The 19,291-nt window shown below is 63.8% G+C and overlaps 3 protein-coding genes across 21 annotated transcripts in view; 2 read left to right on the forward strand and 1 right to left on the reverse strand.

Moving 5' to 3' along the window:
• Nucleotides 1-9,411, forward strand: part of DENND6B (DENN domain containing 6B) — a 13,538-nt gene extending 4,127 nt beyond the window's left edge. The window contains exons 2-20 of one of the 7 annotated variants that reach the window (XM_046646424.1): nucleotides 1,248-1,286; nucleotides 1,361-1,403; nucleotides 1,904-2,013; nucleotides 2,421-2,501; nucleotides 3,154-3,259; nucleotides 3,378-3,457; nucleotides 3,544-3,606; nucleotides 3,908-3,963; nucleotides 4,552-4,674; nucleotides 4,753-4,848; nucleotides 4,931-5,025; nucleotides 5,170-5,235; nucleotides 5,435-5,499; nucleotides 5,606-5,698; nucleotides 5,775-5,828; nucleotides 6,189-6,298; nucleotides 6,417-6,540; nucleotides 6,643-6,720; nucleotides 6,802-9,411. In XM_046646424.1, the coding sequence (XP_046502380.1) occupies nucleotides 1,248-1,286; nucleotides 1,361-1,403; nucleotides 1,904-2,013; nucleotides 2,421-2,501; nucleotides 3,154-3,259; nucleotides 3,378-3,457; nucleotides 3,544-3,606; nucleotides 3,908-3,963; nucleotides 4,552-4,674; nucleotides 4,753-4,848; nucleotides 4,931-5,025; nucleotides 5,170-5,235; nucleotides 5,435-5,499; nucleotides 5,606-5,698; nucleotides 5,775-5,828; nucleotides 6,189-6,298; nucleotides 6,417-6,540; nucleotides 6,643-6,720; nucleotides 6,802-6,924 (1,605 nt within the window). In that variant the 3' untranslated portion in view covers nucleotides 6,925-9,411. The remainder of the gene's footprint in view (nucleotides 1-1,247; nucleotides 1,287-1,360; nucleotides 1,404-1,903; nucleotides 2,014-2,420; nucleotides 2,502-3,153; nucleotides 3,260-3,377; nucleotides 3,458-3,543; nucleotides 3,607-3,907; nucleotides 3,964-4,551; nucleotides 4,675-4,752; nucleotides 4,849-4,930; nucleotides 5,026-5,169; nucleotides 5,236-5,434; nucleotides 5,500-5,605; nucleotides 5,699-5,774; nucleotides 5,829-6,188; nucleotides 6,299-6,416; nucleotides 6,541-6,642; nucleotides 6,721-6,801) is intronic. The other 6 variants (XM_046646425.1, XM_046646426.1, XM_046646427.1 and 3 more) reach the window with 6 other exon arrangements.
• A 123-nt stretch (nucleotides 9,412-9,534) lies between these two features.
• Nucleotides 9,535-18,258, reverse strand: LOC124230402 (uncharacterized). 7 transcript variants are annotated; one of them, XM_046646437.1, is made up of 4 exons: nucleotides 11,936-18,258; nucleotides 11,220-11,397; nucleotides 9,804-9,938; nucleotides 9,535-9,676 (listed from the first exon to the last, which is right to left on the reverse strand). In XM_046646437.1, exon 1 carries the CDS (start codon nucleotides 14,706-14,708, stop codon nucleotides 13,764-13,766), a length of 945 nt encoding a protein of 314 aa, XP_046502393.1. In that variant the 5' UTR covers nucleotides 14,709-18,258; the 3' UTR covers nucleotides 9,535-9,676; nucleotides 9,804-9,938; nucleotides 11,220-11,397; nucleotides 11,936-13,763. The 7 variants fall into 7 exon arrangements, with proteins under 7 accessions (XP_046502393.1, XP_046502388.1, XP_046502389.1 ...); XM_046646432.1 differs by having other exon boundaries at nucleotides 11,220-11,458; XM_046646433.1 differs by having other exon boundaries at nucleotides 11,220-11,669.
• PLXNB2 (plexin B2) overlaps nucleotides 10,606-19,291 on the forward strand; it is a 31,247-nt gene continuing 22,561 nt past the window's right edge. For 3 of the 7 annotated variants that reach the window (XM_046646416.1, XM_046646418.1, XM_046646420.1), the window contains exon 1: nucleotides 10,663-10,704. The gene's annotated coding sequence lies outside the window, so the exon portion shown is untranslated. Of the gene's footprint in view, nucleotides 10,705-11,064; nucleotides 11,263-18,749; nucleotides 18,881-19,291 lie in introns of those variants that run through there. The other 4 variants (XM_046646419.1, XM_046646417.1, XM_046646423.1 and 1 more) reach the window with 4 other exon arrangements.

Consider the following 19,291-nt stretch of genomic DNA (forward strand, 5'->3'; position numbering starts at 1 on the left):
ATTCCAACAGCACGGATCCCTGAGTGCAGCCCCTCCCCCTGCCCGGGAGTTCAGGACACATCCCAGAAGCTGCATCATTCCAACAGCGCGGATCCCTGGGTGCAGCACCTCACCCTGCCTGGGGGTTCAGGTCACATCCCAGAAGCCTCGTTGCAGCCAAAATCCAACTCCTCAGTGTAGAAATTTGGCAGGTGGCCTGAGGATGGTGTCCATGCGTGCAGGCCCTCAGCTCCTGGCCCACCAAGGGCTCCCGGCACAGCTACTACCTGGAAAAGCTGGCCAGTGCATCTGAACACAGGACAGGGCAGTAGCAAAGCCCAAGGCATACCAGCTCCCAGGAGAGACCTTAGGGGCCTGCTGGGAGTGGGGGCTCTGGACTCCCTGCCTTTGGGGGATCCTATGAGGAAATCCATTCTGGCCACACACTAGAGCCACTGGGCCTGAGATCTGAGCCTCAGGCTGCTGCCTGCTCTAGAGTGTGGCCTGTCTGCTAGATCACTCAGAGCCTGTCACTTGGTGTCTCTGCTTTCACTGACCATCCACTCCCAGGCGGTATAGAGCTCGTCCAGCTGGGCACACTCACTGGACACTGCCAGGGCCCAGGGTGCTCTCCTGGGGCTCATGCTCCAGATAGCACAGGCCAGAAGCTCCTGACTAGTGGGGTTAGGGGTGAAGATGCTCAAGCTCCTGTCGAGAGGCAGGGACACCACCGTGTCAAGTGACATCTGAGTAAAGACAGGGAGATGAGGCTGGCCAGGCCCAGTCTGGGAGGGCAGGCAGAGAGAATGGTGTGCCAAAGACCCTCCAGTGGACAGCTGGGTGAGGTGGAGTTGGGGAGGCAGAGAGGGTATGGGAGGCAGGGCCCTGTGACCACTCCAAGCGAGAGGGGAGGCCACGGGAGGGCTCTGAACAGCCACTCCCTGAAGCTGTGGGGACAGGCTGTGGGGATGGTGGAAGCAGGGAGGCCCAGCCACAGTCTAGGCAAGTGGCCCCAAGGCAAGGGGTGAAAGAAAGGTGTCAGGGAGCCCGCTCAGGTGTGGTGGCCAAGGCCAAGGGAGGGATGACTGGTCTCGTGCTGAGAGGGGCCTGGGGCAGGGGTAGGGCAGGAGGGTCTTAGCCAACAAGGCTGTGCTTGAGGAGGGAGATGGCAATGGCAGGGTGGGGGGAGGTGAGAGGAACTCACCTGCAGCCCGGCAGGCACCACACCTGCCCAGCCGACATCACCAAGTACTCTTTGTCCCCCACAGCTGGTGTACCCCAGTGACTTCCGGCTCACGGACAAGGAGGTGGGTCCCGGCCCTCTTGGGAGCAGACATCACCCAGGAGTGAGCCAACCCTCACCGGGTTTCGTGTGTTTCAGAAAAGCAGCATCTGCTACCTGTCCTTTCCTGACTCCCACTCAGGTAGATGACCCCAACTCTCCCCGGCTCTGGGGCTGGGGGGTAAGAGGAAGAAGGTGGGGAGATGAGGCCATCCAAGAGCACCTGTGGCTTGGGCCAGGGGCATCACAGCCAGCAGCCTGCCAGCCCCACTCCCGCTCCCTGGAGATACCCTGAATCCCACCCTGCAGCAGTGGCAGCTAGGTTCACCCAGTTTGTGTGAAAAGAGGTGTGTCTGGGCAGAGGGAGCAGCAGAGGCTGGGCCACACACTGGGTCTCCCGATCCCCACCTGTGCTCGCTCATAGCAGACGCTTCTCTGTGGGCTAAGTTCACTCTAAAACTCGCAGGCGGGAATTAGGTGTGCAGGAATTAGAACCCAGGGACTTCCACTAGAGATGCAGACCCAGCTGGACTTTCTCTCTGGGGCACTTAGAGTCCAGGGGGGCCTGGTCTCCACCCCCAGGTGCTGGCAAGAGAGGCTCCAGCCCTGACACAGCATGGCGGGGGCTGCCTCTCTTCCCAGGCTGCCTGGGGGACACTCAGTTCAGCTTCCGAATTCGTCAGTGTGGAGGGCAGAGGAGCCCCTGGCACGACGACAGGCACTATGACACTGGGGCCCCCGTGTCACTGCAGGTGAGCCTGGGCTGCCCCTCCAGCCTGTGCCAAGACTGGGGTAGGATTGGCATGAGTAGCCTTTTTACTTGAAGGTGCCTGGGCCCTGTGTGGAAGGAGAGGCGGTGGCCAACCCCAGCTTCGACTGGGGATGAACCAGCTCTTCTGGGGACTCACCAGGGTCCCTGGAGCTTTTCCTGAGCACCGTGTGTGTGTGATGTGCAGAGGCCCCATACGCCTTTGGTTTGGGTGCTCCTGGGCCCCTGAGCCGCTTACCACTGTCTGCAGAGATGTTCCCTGTAGAGATGTTGCCCTCTGTCTGAGCCAGGGACCCCTGGGCCTGACCCCCAGGGCTGGGGAGAGTGTGGAACAGCCTCAGCAGGAGGGGGCACGGCAGTGGCGCAGCCTGGCTGACCCGCTCCTTCCAGAGGGAGCCGGCACACTACTTTGGCTACGTGTACTTCAGGCAGGTGAAGGACAGCTCTGTGAAGAGGGGCTACTTCCAGAAGGTGAGCGCCTGGCTGCCCTGGGCTGCTGCCACTGAGAGGCAGGGGCTGGTGGCCATCGGGAAGGACTGACGGGCTAGGAGGTCCTGAGCCTCCAGGAGTGCCCACTCCTTCTGCAGACCCCTGCTCAGATCACAAGGGCCACCCTGCCTGGGGGGGTGCCACTGTGTCCAGCTCTCCTTGCAGTCCCACCAAGGAATGGGCCCCGCTGCTCCTTCCTCACCTGGCACAGCACCCATGGCTCTCTGTCTCTGGGCCTACGACATCCCCGCTCCTTGCTGCTGGCTGGAGGGGACCCTCACCACACTTTCAGTGTCAGGACAACTACAGTCTTGAACTCAGACACCAAAAGCAGAAGCTCCTTGACCCATGGGGAGGTCCTCCCAGGGTCTCAGCCATGTGCATTTCCCTCTGAAGGCCCAGGTCCAGCCCCACTCTGCTCTCACCTGAGGTGCCCCCCTTCTGGGGCAGCCTTTGGATTTCCTCATGTCTAATAACCCTGGACTCCAAGTTGGGCCATTCCTGGGGACAGCTGTCCAATGGAGTTGGTAGGACGTGCTGCCTTGGGCTGACTCTGTATGAGCCAGGCCTCAGGGGTCTCTGCAGGCTCCTGAGTGGCTGGCGTGACATCTCACTGGCCCTATGCGGCCTCCAGTCTCTGGTGCTGGTGTCCCGCCTGCCCTTTGTCCGGCTGTTCCAGGCGCTGCTGAGCCTCATCGCCCCTGAGTACTTTGACAAGCTCGCCCCCTGCCTGGAAGCAGGTAAGTGGCTGTCAGGTGCAGCCAGAGCGGTGTCATTTCCCAGCTGTAGCGCCTGGTGGCTTTGGCAGGCAGCTTCTGCATGGGGCAGGCTCCTGACGCTGGCCTCCTGTGTCTACAGTGTGCAATGAGATTGACCAGTGGCCGGCCCCCATGCCCGGGCAGACCCTGAACTTACCTGTCATGGGAGTCGTCCTCCAGGTGAGGGCTGGCCAGCTGGGGCAGGAAGGCCCTAGGTTTATGGAGAAACCTATTCTCAGCTAGCAGCTGCTCCTTTCATTCCCCAGGTGCGCATCCCTTCCAGGGTGGACAAGCCTGAATCTAGTGCTCCGAAGCAGTGTGGCCACGAGGTGGGGCCCCCGTTCCTGGGCCAGTGGTGCCCCACCTGCCTCAACCCTCCCACCTGCCTGAGCCTCCCCACTTGCCCTGCAGGGTCCCTGTGGGGTGGCCAAACCCCAAGCAAAGCCAGGGGTCTGTCTTGATGCAGGGCTGGTTGCCCCCTACTCTCTCCTGTGGTGCAAGATGTGGGCGTGGGGAGGCATGTGGGGCAGGGGTTGCAGCCCCCAGAGCTCTCCTGGGGTGAGTTGCTGCTTGGGGCTTGCAGGGTGCCCGCCTCATCCTTGGCCTGACCCCACCCACCCTTCCTCTCAGAACCTGCTGCCAGCCCCAGTGGTCCTCTCCAGCGTGCATGAGCTAGACCTGTTCAGGTGAGCCCCTACTGCCTGCTGCCCAGGTAGACAGTGAGTAAGCCCATGAGGCTCAGGCCTGTGCAGGGTGAGGGCCACTGGGGGGACTGCCCATCAGCAATTAACCCTAGGCCAGTTCCATGAGGAACAGTTGTACAGAAGAGGAACCCAATGCCCCAGTGTCTGCACCCAGAGGAAATGGGCACAGTGGGCAGGAAAGTTCTGGAAGGCAGGTGCAGGGAGGAGAGTGGCTGTGTTAGGAGACACTTGCTCCCTGAGGCTGCCCCTCTCTGGGCAAGTCTGTGAGGGACCTGGGCTTTGGAGACTGTCCTGCTCTATGCTGGGCCCAGCAGGAGCCCAGGCTGCCGGCTTAGGCACATGGGGCACGGGGCCAGGCCATCGCAGGTGGACTGTCAGAGCATGGGACGGCCCTAGACATGTCCTCGGCATCTGCACGTGTCTTCACCACCGTCTCCCCTCTGGGGCAGTGCCCAGCATTCATGGAGCTGGGCCTGCCTGGGCCCTGGGGAGCTGCCTGGGCCTACTGGGAGTTGAGTGCTGGGAGCCTTCCCCTGCTGGGCCTCCCTGACTGCCTCTGCCCCACGTCAGGTGCTTCCAGCCTGTGCTGGCCCACGTGCAGACGCTGTGGGAGCTCATGCTCCTCGGGGAGCCCCTGGTGGTCCTGGCGCCCTCGCCCGCCATGTCCTCGGAGATGGTGCTGGCCTTGACCCGGTAGGCCGGGCAGCAGTGGGAGGGGGCGTCGGGCTGGGCCCTCCCGTGCTCAGACCCCCGCCATGCCCTACCCCGCAGCTGCCTGCATCCCCTGAAGTTCTGCTGTGACTACCGCCCCTACTTCACCATCCATGACAGCGAGTTCAGGGAGTTTACCACGCGTACACAGGCCCCGTAAGTGCCCACATCCTCCCTGCCCACCTGCGCTCTGCCACCCCAGGCCTGCCTCTGCCTCTTCTCTCTCTCTCCTCTCTAGACCAAACGTGGTCCTGGGAGTCACAAACCCTTTCTTTATCAAAATGCTCCAGCACTGGCCCCACATCCTTCGTGTCGGGGAGCCCAGGATGTCAGGTGAAGCTGGCCCAGCCTCTGCCCAGGGGTTCTGGGGAGGTGGGTGGGGGCTCAGAGGCCCACCCAGCCAGGGGCTTTGAGGGGTCTGAGCCTGCGGGCCATGAGCTGTGGCACTGAGGCTCGATCACGGGGCGTGTTTTCTAGGGGACCTTCCTAAGCAGGTCAAGCTGAAAAAGCCCTCAAGGCTGAAAACCCTTGACACCAAGCCAGGTGTGTGGCCCTCAGGCCAGCCCCATCCTTTCCTTCCAGGACCCAGGCAGCGGCTCTGAGGCCTCAGGGGGCAGGATGTTTTCTGCTTCACCTGATGGGGATCAGGGCAGAGGTGCAGGTGCAGCCAGAGCAGGTGGGGCTGTGGGTGTGTGGGAGGGAGGTCCCTGAGGAACAGGGCACAGCTCTGCCCTCCCGCCAGGCCTCTACACTGCGTACACGGCCCACCTCCACCGAGACAAGGCGCTGCTCAAACGGCTGCTCAAGGTACCAACTGGGGAGAGGCTTGAGGGGGCAGGGGAGGTGTGCTTGGTGTGTGTGAAGGGGTGCACATGGCTGGGGCTGCATTGGGGCTGAGCAGATTCCTCCCCAGCAGGGCCTGCAGAAGAAGCGGCCGTCAGACATGCAGACCGCGCTGCTGAGGCGGCACCTCCTGGAGCTCACACAGAGCTTCATCATCCCCCTGGTGAGGCCCAGGGCAGGAGGGGATGGGGGCAGGGGGCAGGGGGCTGGGGCGCCAAGCTCACTCCTCTCCCCACCAGGAGCACTACATGGCCAGCCTCATGCCCCTGCAGAAGAGCATCATGCCCTGGAAGGTGGGGGTCGAGATGGGGCTCCAGGGAGGGGTTGGGAGGGTGGGTTTCCCTCCTGATTCTAGAGGAGGGAAGGTCTGGGAGCAGAGACGGGAGGAGGTCATAGGTGTTCAGGATCTCCCAGGGCTCCAAGCTGTGTCCACACCTGCCAGCCATCCCTCACAGGACAGAGAAATGGGGGCCACACCAAGGGGCTCGAGGCTCTCTCTCTGGGAGGACTGTCCTGGGATCTGTGCCAGGCACGGTAGGGGCTGGGGTCCTCAGATGGGGAGTGTGTCTGGGGAGGCTCTTGGCCAGCTGAGGTGCAGGGACTGTGAGGCTATGCCCACCCAGGCACACAGGCTTACCTGGCCCCTGTCTCAGACCCCTCCCCAGATCCGTCCCTTCCGCCAGGATGACTTCCTTTGTAGCCTGGAGCACGCGGGGCCCCAGCTCACCTGCATCCTCAAGGGTGACTGGCTGGGCCTCTACAGGTGGGTGGATGGCAGATGAGGGTCTTGAGGTTCCTGCTGCTGGTGGGCACAGGCTGCCCATACCCACCACTTGGCACATGGGGTCAGCCCCACAGCCACTGCCTCTCACCACTCATAGGAGGTTTTTCAAGTCCCCACATTTTGATGGCTGGTACCGGCAGCGGCACAAAGAGATGGTCCAGAAGCTGGAGGCCCTGCACCTCGAGGCCATCTGTGAGGCGGTGAGGGGCCTGAGGGGGAAGGTAGTGGAAGTGCAGGCCCAGGGCAGGGGCTGGGGGAGTAGGGGGACATGGGCCCAGGGCTGGGTGAGGGCCTTGGTGATGGATAGCCCCATCTTGTCCCAGCAGAACATCGAGGCCTGGATGAAGGACAAGTCCGAGGTGGAGATCGTGGACCTGGTCCTGAAACTTCGGGAGAAGCTGGTGAGATGCCTCCCGGCTCTGCCCAACCTCGGCCAGCTGGGCATGGAGGTCACCTGCCCCTGACCAACACTGCCCCTGCAGGTGTGGGCACAGGGCCACCAGCTCCCTGTGAAGGAGGCGACGCTGCAGCGGGCACAGCTGTACATCGAGACCATCATCGGCTCCCTGCCCAAGGACCTTCAGGCTGTCCTGTGCCCTCCCTAGGACGGGGCCAAGGGATGTGGTCCAGGGGTCTGACTGCCTCTGGGGGCCTGGGCTGGCTGAGCTTTCCCTTCCCCAGGGAAAGGCAGCCCCACCAGGCTCCCTGCTGCTCCCGGGTTGGCCCCTGCCCGGCACTACCATCGTCCCAGCTGTAAAGGTGACATTTGAAACCGCAGCCTGGCCCCTCACTGTTGGTGGATTATGTGCTGGCCACAGCCTCATCCGCCTCTGCCCGACCCCGGGCCCCACCTGTCCTCTGCATGGCTGCAGGCTGGGGGGCGGAGCCAGCAGTGAGCCCTGCCGGTCTGGGCCCAAGGCCACCCACTAGCTCCAGGTGCCCATCTGCCCAAGCCCTGTGGGCCCTAGGCGTTGTGTCTGTTGTATCCTGTAGCCTCACCAGGCTGCCCAGCCCAAGACAGAAGGAGGCAGCTGACAGGCAGACCCCTGTCCTCACACAGCTCACCCACCCATCTTGCCTGGGCCTGGGCGGTACCTCGCGTAGAGTCATGGGCTTTGGAAGGGCAGAGGCCACTTTGCTGGGGGAGGAGCTCTGCCCCTTGGTTTGTTGGGAGGCCACTAGGGGGCGGTGTGGGGCCCAACCCGCCTCCGGCAGGGTGCAGAGCATTGTCTAGGTCTCACTCCTGGAACAACCCCATGGGCACCATCTCATTTATTCTGCCCCACGCTGTGTCTCAGCTCATAGGCACTTGAGTCACGCACCTTGTGTCCGTCCACCCAACGTGCAGCCCGCCCCCACCCCCCGTGGCAGCCCTCCACAGCCCCTGCAACCTTGGGGCACCAGCTCCTTGGCAAGGAGTGAACAGCCCTCAGAGGGGACACCCCCCATGTGACACCAGTGCTGTGACACTCGGCATAGTGACAGCACTGTCAGCCAGTGGGAGGGTGGGCTTGAGGCGTGGGCCTAGAGCTGCAGGCCTGCGGTAAGTTTCCCGACCTCCGACCTCCAACCAACTTCCCACACCAAACGTCTCCCTGAGTCCGGTCCTGGCAGCGCGCATGCAGGCTGGGGAAGGGGCTTCCTTCTCAGAAGCCCCACTCAGTTGTGCCCCAGATGGAGTGCTCCCTGACTCCTCCACTCCCCCATGCTGCGTTTAGCAGAGGCACTAGACACCACTGTGTGCTGGTTCCAGAAATGCCCATGTTGCCTGGTCCAGCCCTGACCATGACCTAGGACAGCCTGTCACTCTCCCCATTCTACAGACAGCTGAGCCCAGCCTGGTACAGGGTCCAAGGACATGACTGCAACTAAACAGATAAGACAGGGGCAGGCAGGGGCAGTAAATGCATTTTTACAGAAGGGACAAGCTGGGGACCTGAGTGAGAAAGGTACCATGTTGGACCCAAATGCCACTCTGGTCAGCTTGCCCCGGGCGGTCTGGTCTGGAGGGGCGGACTCCCTGTCGAGGGCGTGCTCTCCAGGGATGTCTGCAGAGATGCTAGCACCTTCTTTGTGACTGGCTGGCTCTCTGACTCCATAAGAAGGGGCAGAGGGGACCATGGAGGTCCTGCCTGCGGCTGCCCTTGTTCACAGCTCTCTTCTGCTGGCCAGAGATGGTGCCAGGCCTGGGTCTGGGCCCTCTTATGCTTGTGACCCCATGCATGAGGGGTATGCCCCAAATATCACTCCAGCTTGTGTTCCCCGTATTGTACGGTCACCTCGCTTGACTTTCTGAGGGCTGCTGCAAGTGATGGAGGGCTGGGGCACCACAGGCTGCAGGGGAGAGGCTGCAAGGTGGCCTCCGCGGAGCGCCCAGGACCCTTGGCCTCCATCAGTCCAAGAAGACACAGCCAGGTTCCTGATTCCCTGTCTTCCCCGAGGGCTCTGGTTGAGGCCGTGCAGCTGTTCCTCACAGCAGCTTGTCCTCAGGACCATGGAGGGCAGGGGCTCAGGGGAGGGACACTCCAAGGCTGAAGTGTAGGGGTGGGAGGCAGCCGCTCCCCTGGAGTACCTGGAGCCACGGAGGGTCCTTCTTCCTCCTGGCCTGACCCCTCTGCACAGACGAGGCCTCCGAGTACAGTGCAGCAGTGGGGTGGAGGGGCTAGGCATGGAGTCCTGCCAGCTCCATCCTGTCCCCCAGAAGTCCCCTCGGTCTATCCCAGGATCAGGTCAGCTCTGGCTTGGCTGAGCCTCTGTCTCCCCACTGGGCTGGGGGCAGGCAGTGAGGAGGGAAGAAGGGGCAGATGAGTGGAGAGAGGCCTGTGGGCAGGGGGGCCTGCATAGGCAGGACCCAGTTGGTCCAGGAGGGTGCTGTGGTCAGTCACTGAGGCTCCCGAGGTTGGAGGGGCCGTGTGCAGGGCCTGGGGGCGGCTCTGGGTGGAGGTAGGCAGAGTTTACCCGTCGGCAGCTCTAGGGGCAGGAAGGACAGTGTTCACCCCCAAGCTTCCTGCGCTCTATTTAAAGACTCCCTTTTAGTCTGGGATAGTAGCCTTCCCACATTTTTGGTATTAAAATGCCCTTCTGTGACACAAAGCTTGTCTTGTAACTTCCTTTTTTGATAAAAAGTTGGCATTGCTGTCAGACCCTGACAATTCTAGGGTGCCCTGTGGTGGGGGCTTGGGTGGGCCGTGTTGTGGATGCAGTTCAGGGCTGAAGGGGTGAAGGTCTGGCCTGGCTGGTTGGGGCTGGGAGCTCAGCGAGATGCTGAAAGAACTAATGAGTGACATCCTCCCGTCGATGCCCCAGTGGCTGGGTGTTCTTGAGCATTAGGGGAGGAGACAGGAGGAAGTGGACTGTCTGCAAGAAGAGGACAAGTCTGGGTAGGGGATAGGTCCCCAAAGAGGGCAGGGGTGTCCCAGTGTGGGGGTGCAGGTTAGGGTTTGGGGGATCCCACGACCTCCCTCAGTCCCCAGCTGATACTCACCACACCTTGTCCTATGACTGGAGACTGCGTGAGGGGCAGCAGGAGGGAGCACACACGAAAGCTGGCCCCAGGGAGGGTCCCCACCGCTTCTGAAATTCAGGGGGCCCCAGGGGCGTCAGGACCAGGGCAGATGGGCTGGAGTGGCCAGAAGTGGAGTGAGCTCAAGTCCAAAGCTGGAACCCCCAGGGAGAGGCTGTCTGTCACCACTACCTCCAGTCACCTAGGGACGGCTTCTGGGTCCTGGGTGTGGGTTCCCAGAGGCCCGCTGGGGGTGGGTGAGGGAAAGGAAGGCAGCTGGGGTCCAAGGATGGGTTGTAAGAGGACTCCTGGCAGGCGCCCCCTTTCCCTAGGAGGTTGGGGTGTGAGGCTCCAGGGAAGGGGTCAAGGCCCAGCAGCCTCCACCCCCCGGAAAGGGCAAGGGTGTGGCCAGCCTATTCCCAGTCCCAGAGTTGGGGTGCCGGTGCCCAACCTGCCTCAGAATCAGCCACGAGGGCGGGGTGCCCTCCCCATGTGCCGAGTGGAGAGCCCAGGCCTGGGCCTCCCTGTGGCCCGGGGCGCTCCAAGGGTGGTGCCCAGGCCGAGGGGCGCTCGCTGCCTGGGTAAACCTGGGCCGAAACCGGGCCGAACCTCCCCAGCGAGGCGGTGGACCCACTGTGGCCGTTGGGGGCGCGGGGGCGTGGAGCGCCGGCCCGCCACCCCTCCTCTCCACCTCCCCTCTTCTCCACCTCCCCTCCCCCTCTTCGTCCCCGCCCCCCTATCCCCGTCGGGGGCGGGGCCGCTGCTCCCGCGCTCCGGCCCCTCCTCGGCCACACAAAGGCCCGTCTCCATGGCAGCCGCGCGGGCCGGAGCGCAGCGCCGATCGCGGCCTGGGCGCCATCGAGCCTCGGCTTCGGACGTGCAGGTACGGAGGCGGGTTTCGGGGCCCGCGGAGCGGCAGCGCTGGTCGGGAGCCTTCGCCGTCAGCGCCGCTGCGCCGGCCTGGTCCTCTCGGGGCGCGGGGACCTGGGCGGGTGCCGGCCCGCGGAGGGCTGCTCGGGCCTTGGCCGCCGTCCTGTGTCCCTCGATCTGGGCTGGGCCGCTCCCGCCCCGCGCTCTTCCAGGTGGCAGGCGAGTCCTGCGGCGCGGGGGCGCGAGCCTGGCCGGGCCCAGGGTCCCCAGCCCGGCGCTGCGCCCTCTGCCGCCGCCCGCGTCCCTTTGGAGCCTCTCAGACCCCTTCTGGCTCCCGACCGCCCCTCGCCGCCCATGTCCCCCACCTCTCCAGCCACCAAGACCCATGCACTGGACGGAGATAGTCCTCGTCGTGCAAGAGCTCCGGGCCCCCGGGCCCCTACCCACCGGGTCGCGGTTCCGGGGCGGCTGAGCCCGGGCTTTCCCCAGGGGGCTGGATCCGCGGTCAGGCCTTGGCAGCCCGCTCACCTTTGGGACTCCTAGTGAGGAGAGCGTGGACGAGGAGCACCCTGTGAGTCCTTGGTCTTGCCTGACCGGGCTGGAAGGTGGGTGCAGGTTCCGGGTTTCAGGGGACTAGGGTCTGCTCAGCTCCTGGCAAGTCCTGGGGACGGGAGTCTGCTTCTCCACAGGGCCTGCGCGACAGTTCCTGGTGTGGTTTGTTGGTGTGGTGTTTGGGTGAACACCTTGGGACCCAGGAAGTCTCAGAACTGCGGAGGGGGACAAGGGGTGGGGTACTCAGTGCCTGGGCCCTGCCCCACACCCTCTCGCCTGCACTTGTGCGTACCTCCTCCTGCAGGAAGCCCTCCTGGATGGGCCCTTCCCACCACTCTGCTCAGGCTGCTTGGCAGATTTGAGGGATCCCTGAGCTTAAGAGCCCCAGAGCTTCCTGCTGCGTCATTGGGCTTCTCTTCCCAGCAACTTGGAAAAGGAAGGAAGGGGTCTATCTGTGCCGATGGTGGCCTGTCGCGGGGTCAGGATGGGGGTGAAGCTGGGCCCCAAAGCTAGTGGAATGTCCGGGCCTTAGAGGGCTCTCTGGGCCTGTGATGACCCTGGGGCGCTCCCGCTTTCCTGTCTGATTTCAGCCCTCATGCTCCCTCCCAGCTGGGGCTGGGCCCTGTGGAGAGTGGGGAACATGGCTGCCCAGAGGTGGGGGGCCTCCCCCTGACCGCATGCCCAGATGTTACCTTGGCATGGAAGGGAGATGCTGTCTGAGAGCCTGAGAGTGGACAGGAACCGTCCAGCAGAGAGGGGACTGGGATATCCCTCCTCTGCCCTGAGTGAGAGTCTCTAGGAGGCAGGGTCAGCATCGGCCTGGCTGGCCTGCTGGGTGTTTTTTGTGGTGTGTCAGCCTTTAGGAATTCCCAGAGAAGACTGAGGCGGAGCAGGTGGGCTCGGCAGGTCTGAGCTTCCCACTTCCTCCCCGCGTACCTACTGGGGTCTCATCTCTGTCTGAGGGATGAGGAGAGGCCTGAGGTTGGGCCAGGGGTTCCTTGCCCCAGGAAGGGAGGGAAGTCAGTGAGAAAAACAAGGGTTTGGAATGCGGTCCCCCTCTCGCGCCGGCCGCCTGCCAAGGAGGAATTATTTTGGATTATCCAGCCGTGTCCAGCCACCCGAGGGGGGAGGTGCAGCCATGGGAGAGCGATCCACTTCCGGGGCCGTGGGTTGGGAGCCTCAGGAGGCAGGGAAGGGCAAGTCTGGGCAGCTCCACCACCTCCCTCGGCTGCTCAGACCGGTTGGGGGTGGGGTGGGAGGGGATGCGTCACCCTTGGGTTGGAGAATGCTTGAGGTCACAGCCAGCAGAGTGAGCCTGGAGTGGGCCAGGGCCCTTCTCGGGGAGGCACAGGGCAGGAGGAAACCTGGACCCTGTCCTCGGGGCCCAGGGGGCTGGCCCAGCTAGGGGGCCCCTTTCGCCCCTAGAGGCCTTAGCACCATGGCCTCAAGGCCCTCTGGGACCGCCCTCCAGAGCCAGGTTCGAGGACACACCTTTGGCAGGTTACTCACCCTCGGTGCTTCCCAGGGTGCTGGGGAGCAGGTAGGGGCGTGACTTAGTCTGCTTAGGGTGGGGCACTGAGACCTGAACCTCAGGCCACCCTCCTGCCCCCCAGACCTGAGATGCAGCCCTGCAAGGAGCCATGTGGGACGCTGCCTCTGCCCTTTGGGCTTCCCTGGGTCCATGCCTGTGTGTGCCCAAGGCCATGTACCCAGCAGCCCCTGGAGGGACCACACTGGAAGGCAGTGCCGGCAGGTGGGGCAGAGCAGGATGCCCGGGGGCCTGGCACCAGCTCAGGCGAGTGGAGCAGAAGAGATTGAATTGGAAGGCACTGGGGTGGGCTGGCAGCCTGGGGAGGGGTCCATATGGCATATGCCCTCTTCCCCAGGAGAGGTCTGTTGCAGTTGAGCCATCCCGGGACCTGGGCCATTCTGGGAACATCACAGTGTCCTTCCCGTTGCCTGCCTCATACCCACATCTTGGGGACCAGAGCTGATGGTCACCCCGACGTGGGCGGGGGGGGTGCAGTGTTGGGGAAAGGCTGTGGGTTCCAGCGCCCTCCCATGCAGTCCGTTCTCTGATCTGGGCAGGGCCACACTGAGGTACCAGGCCCTCTGCCACTGGGGCTGTCTTCCTGTGAGCAGGAAGTCCTTCCTGATGTCATACCTCAGTCCTTCTTGCTTCAGCAACAGGCACCCAGCCTCTTGTCTTGGCCTCCTAGCTGGGGGGAATAAGCTTTTCTTCCCTGTTGAGGAGCCTCCTGTGCCTAGAGCCTGCCTTGGTTGCAGGTGGAGCTGGGGGCCAGGGGAGGGGGGAGAAGGAGGTAAGCCGATCAGACCTGCCAGGACTCAAACCCAGGCCTGATCGGTTTCAGGCGAGCTGCAGTGGTTCCCCAGCCTCAACCTCCCTGTGTGAGGTAGGTGTAGTCACTAGTTGGGGCGAGGAGCAGATCCCTCTCCCAGAGGCTAAATGCTGTCTGTGCTTGGGGTGGGGCCTCCTAACTAATTGTCTTTGGTCTCAGATTACAGGCTGAGATGGGTGGATCCGGTGGCTTGTAATTGACTGGTGGAGTGGGGGCACTGGGGTGCAGGGGCCAGAGGGGGAAGTCGCACTGCTTCCCTTTTCTCTCTAGGCCACATGTCCCGCCAGGTTCTTTCCGTCTGTGGTTTCATATTCCCTGGCGAGCTTCTGCTTCTCTCTGCCCCCAGACCCCGCTGCTGACCAGGCAAGAACCCCGCCTTGCCCTGGGGTTCCGCAGCTGCAGGAGTGTTTAAAGGACCAGGCTGGGCCTCTGCCTGTCCTGCCCCATCGCCCGCCCATGGCTGTTGGTTACTCTGCTCTGTGGAATTCACGAACCTGTGACAGTGACTAGACCCAGACTCCCAGTGGAGCCCCGGATGGCTAGGGATGGCATCCAGGCTGTTCATGAGGACGCCTGCAGGTCTAGCCCACCCCTGGTGGGACCCCAGGGCGATGTCTGTGTCACGGGGAGGAGCCCAGGGCTGGCCCAGACCCAGAGCTGGGGTTCCGTGTCCCCTCCTGTGGCTCAGTGCTGCCGTCACACACAGACACTGGCCAACCCACGTTGCCTCCCACTGTGGCTGGTGGGCCTCCGCCCCGTGGGCTGGCAGCTGGTATCCCAGTGCACTGGTCGGGGGAGGGGCTGGCCCTGGTCTGGGATCAGGGTCGTCAGGGGACAGGGCCCGGCTCAGTGCCCAGACCCTCCTCCTCAGCCCCTGAGATCGAGAGACTTCTGACACCTGGCAGCTTGCCATCCTGGTGCCGGGTGAGTCCTGGCTTTGGGAGCTGTCTGGAGGGAGAGGGAGTCCTTTTGGGTGCAGCCTGGGTTTTGACCCAGGCTCTGCCGTCAGTCTTGCCCTGGACACATCACTTCCAGGTGTGGAGACCGGACCCCTGGGGTGGTACCCCCTGGTCCCTCGGACACTGTTGGCTAGCACTTCCCACATGGTGGAGAGGCAAACAGGCGAGCTCAGATGTCTGTGCCCAACGCTGCCCCTGCTGGGCCCTCTCCTCAAGGAGAGCAAGAAAGAGGAAAAAGGTTTGATGTCAGCCTTTCAGAAGGCCACCTGTGTCAACACAGTGGCTGGGCAGGGTCGTCTGCTCCCCAGGCTGGGATGGTTCCGGCCGGCTGGCCCTGTGTGGGCCCCGTGCTCTCTCCCAGATGTCCTCTGCTCTGGTCTGGGGCCCCTGGGCCAGCATGCCACCTGTGCAGGGCATGGGCTGTAGGTTGAATGGGGGCCTTGCTGGGGGGCACCACTGGCTCCCCTCCAGGCACCCTGGCCGGCCCCAAGCTGGCTGCTCAGGCTGAGGCCGTTCCAGGGGTCTTCAGAGGCCTCAGCAGGGCGTGCTGAGGGCAGCGTAGGGGATGGCGGGAAAAAGTGATTGGCTTGGTGCCCATGTGGGTCCAGTGCTGGCTGGGGAGAGGTGCTGGACAGGGGTCTGGGAACAGCCCTCATAGGCCAGGGAGCGTAGCTCTGTCTTGGGGTGCAAGGGAGCCTGTGGCATGTGGTTCAGAGGCTGTGGGGCAGCAGCCTGGCAGGATGGGGGTGACCTGGGTGGTGTGGGGCCCAGCTATGGGGAGGGCGGGGGTCTCTGGGCCACACACGTATTTTGGCCCCCCGCCAGGGTGTTATTGGAGCTAGGGGCCTGCTTCGGAGGAGCTGCAGGGCCCAGCACACTGCTGAGGTGAGGCTGGTGCCCCTGCAGGGAAGGTAGCAGCTGCCCTGGGAGGGGAAAGAGGGACCCTGGCTTGGGCCGCCCCTCTCCATGCAGTAAGTGGGAGAAGTGGGTGAGTGAGAGCAGCCGGTGGCGGCGGGGGAGGGGGGGGGTGTACTCCAGCGGGGCCCACCTGCTCCCTGTCAGCCTTGGAGATGCTCCCCAGCCTGGCCAGGGGCCTTGAGGGGCTTGGCCTCCCCTCCCCCATCTTGGAATCAGGCCTGATTTGGGGGCCACCCTGAAGGGACCTCAGGACCCATGAAAGGATGTCAGAATGGTGGATGGGAGGCCAAGGAGGATGAAGAGAGGGAGACCCAGGGAGGCCTGTCCGCCAGGCCCAGCAGTGCTTCCTGGAGGTGGCCCCGGGCCCAGCCCCTGTGTGTGGCAGCTCCTTGCTGAACTGAGTGAGCAACTGAGGGGGGAGGAGTTTGGTCTGGCCCCAGGGAGCTGGGGGCTCCTTCCTGGGTGCCTTGCAGGAAGGCTGGGCACCCACCTCCTCCCATGCAATCCTGGCCACCTTGTTGCCCCCCGACACAGGCATTGAGTCTCACTCACCACCCTGAGCTGGGGCATTTCCTCACTGGGAGCTCCTGTCCCTCTGCCTTCCCAAAGCCCTAGCCCAAGTGTTTGTTCCTGTGGGGCCCTGCCTACTGTCCCACCTTAACCTGGCCTCTAGACCTTGTCCAGTGCCCCAAGCACCATGCACCCCGCCAGGCCCCTAACCCCTCCTGGACAGAAGACCTCCACTGCAGCCTGGAGCAGTTCCCTGCAATGCTCTCTGTGTTGTCCCCTCTGTGAAGATGGCCCTGACCCCACTTTTCCCGTACTTGGTCCCTCCCTCGAGGCCAACTCCAGGCCTGCCCAGCTCTGCCAAGCCTCTCAGCCCCTCTGGGCAGCCTGGGCTGACCCAGTGCTGGGGCTGGCCGAGACCCCTCCCACCCACAGCCCCTTATGGCCCAAGTACCTGGGTCTGGGGTACCTTCCGTGGGCTCTTTGTCCTGGGGACACTGGGGCAGGACCCCTGTTGGCAGGGTCCCCCCTTGGCATCACAGACATGTGTGCCAGCACATGTGTGGTCATGTGTGTGTGAGTGGTTGGCTTGCATGCTGGCTTGGCACAATGCCCCAAGCTAATCGTGGGATTCGGCTGTGAGGGAGGAGGCGGGGCTCTGGTGACCGCTGAGGCGCTGACAGACTGATGGGGAGATTACAGGCCTTGCTTGCTCCTCACTCACACTGGCCCTCATCCGTCCGCCCCCCACGCCCAACCCCGCCTCCTGCACAAGGCCCAGGAGGGGGCTCTGGTGGGGGGATGGTCCTGGTCCAGCTGCAGCCGCCATGAGCCTCGGGCTGCCCTGGCCAGCAACATCCAGCTGGCTGTGGGAGGTGAGCCTGCAAAAGGGGAGATGAGTGGGGGCAGCTCAGAGATGGGGTGGGCAGGCTGGGGGAGACAGACATCAAAATCAGTGCTCACGCCTGTTATTGAGCTCCAAATGCACACAGCACTGCCCCTAGCCTCTCCCAGCTTGGATGGGGGTTGGGGGCTCGGTACTCACATAGGAGGCCCTTCTGTGGCTGGGCAGCTGCCTGAACTGCTCTTCCTGCCCGTGGTGGCCAGAGGCCTCATCTGTGCTCCAGACCCCCTGCAGTGCCCACCCCTGCCCAAATCTGGCCCCTCCCAATCTCTGGGCACCTCCTACTCTCCCTGTCAGTCTGACCACAGGTTATCCACTGGTGAGGTTATCTCTGGAGAATGCTCACACTTTCCTAAGTGGCAGTCCCATCCTTTTCATCTGTTCATCGTGTTGACTGAGGCTGCTTGTGTCCTGGAGCCAGCAGAGCTGCTGGGAACCTCTGGGAGCCTCCAGGGGCTCCTGGACACTGAGGGTGGAGGCTCAGCCCCGTGTCCCCAGCACACAGCACCTTTGGTGGCACACAGGGCACTCTCGGGGGCTTTGGGCTGAGCAGATGGGTCCATGTGGAGGTTGCCCACAAGCATGGGCAGGTCGGTGGAGAGTGTGAAGTGGCGAATGTTCTGATTTGGAGCACTGCGGTGCAGAGGAGGGACATGGGGTGAGGCTGGGGTGGGGAGACCAGGAGGGGGCCCAAGCCACGTCCAGGTGGGACACCGTGGGTCGGTTAGGAGAGAGGTGGATGCTGCAGCATGGTGGATGGGTGGGTGGGGCATCAGAGCCTATTGAATCCCACCTTCTTCCTGAAGGTCCCAGAGGAGTCCTGGGAGGAGCCGTGTTCTTGAATAACAGAATAATTTACTGAAACTGTTCTCAAGTCTTTCTAAGCCATCTCACCATAGCGTTAGGCAGGAACGGGGACAGGAGAGTGGCCTGATTACTGGCAGTGTGGGGGACCCCAGTCTAGGTGGGCACCCACAATGTACAGAGGCTGCACTTGGCCTAGAGGGAGGGAGCAGGCGGTGGTGTACACCCTCGGGCTTTGGCCAGCTCAGCTCCTGAGACCCCTGAGGGGAAGGGCTAGATGTTAGATGCAGAGACCCTGGTGAGGTGGCCTCAGGCCTCAGACAGAGGGGCTGAGAGGCACGTGGGTGCACTCAGGAAGGAGCCCACAGCTGGGGGCTGTGGCTGACAGGCAGTGAGGAGGGGGAGGGGATCAGGGGAGCAGGACCTGAGCCTCCTAAGACAAGTGGTCAGGAAGGCCCTGGGCTTTCTCTGGGCATACCCCCTTGGCCGTGGGTCTTGGGCCTGTGACCTCACTGCCACCAGCCAGGAGTGACTTTTCACGTTGTGACCCAGAGCCCAGACTGCAAGGGGAGGCTGACCAGTCGCGCCAAGCCTGGCCTGGGGTTGCGCAGTCTGGCCCACAATCTGGGCTGGTAGAGGGAGGAGCAGGGCCCCAGGAGCCAGGGCTGGTGAGGAGGGGGTGGTGACACCCTGTACCTGGGAGGGGTCCTGGGGGAGGCTCTCCTGGCCCTGACGCATGGCTCAGGCTACCATGTCAGTTGTCCCTAGAGCCCGCCCTGCCCCACCCCACCCCTGCTCCTAAGTGGCACGCGAGCTGGTTGGGGGTCGTGCAGGCGGCTGCTGGGGCCATGGTCGCGCTTTATTGGCGGCAGCGGAGTCGGGGGCCGAGCCCTGGGACTGACCCTGGAGCCGGGGGCGGAGCTGCCTGCCGCGCCCCTTCCGTAAAGGCGGGCTGCGCTCGGCCTTGTCGACACCAGGTGAGCGTTCCGTAGGGACGGCTCCCGCCCACGTGACCTCCGCCACCGCCGCCCTTGTTCCTCGGGGTCAGCCTCCTGCCCCGGCGCGTCGCGGGTTTCCCGGGGGAGGCTCCCCTGCAAGTGCGTCCTGGGGCGCGGGGCCTACAGGCGGGGCGCGGCGGCGGCGCCCGGGCTCCCGGAGGAGCTGTCGCGGCCCCGGCGTCCCCAGGTAACCGTCCTGCGCTCCGGGGAGTCGGGCGGCGCCGCCGCGGGGGGGCCCTGCACCTGCGCCCGCGGGGAGGCGCGAGGCCGGGGCGGTCCCGCTGGACTCTGACCCGTCACCCGGCGGGCGGGGCGGGCGCGGGGGCGCCGCTCTCTGGCAGATCCCGCTTCGCGCCCCTCCCTCGTGCTTGTTTTGGAAACAGCAGAGGCTCGCATTTGCGGCGTCTCTGCCGGTTTTGTTTCCTCTGATTTGTTTAGCTCTCCCGGCTAATTGCAGATTTGCATTTTCGTCCGAGCGAGTGGGAGCGAGCGCAGAGGCCCGATCGGCGAGGCCCGATCCCCGACTGCCAGCTGCCCGCGAGGGAGGGGCGGCTCCTTGGCTTCTCTAGGGGCGCCGCCCCCGAGGGGGGACTCGGAT

This window comes from Equus quagga, chromosome 19 (assembly GCF_021613505.1).
Source record: "Equus quagga isolate Etosha38 chromosome 19, UCLA_HA_Equagga_1.0, whole genome shotgun sequence".
Classification (NCBI taxonomy): Eukaryota; Metazoa; Chordata; class Mammalia; order Perissodactyla; family Equidae; genus Equus; species Equus quagga.

Bases quoted from the DNA above. Each gene is read 5' to 3' on its own strand.
- LOC124230402 (XM_046646437.1), bottom strand. From the start codon at position 14,708: ATGTGGGAAGTGCTAGCCAACAGTGTCCGAGGGACCAGGGGGTACCAC.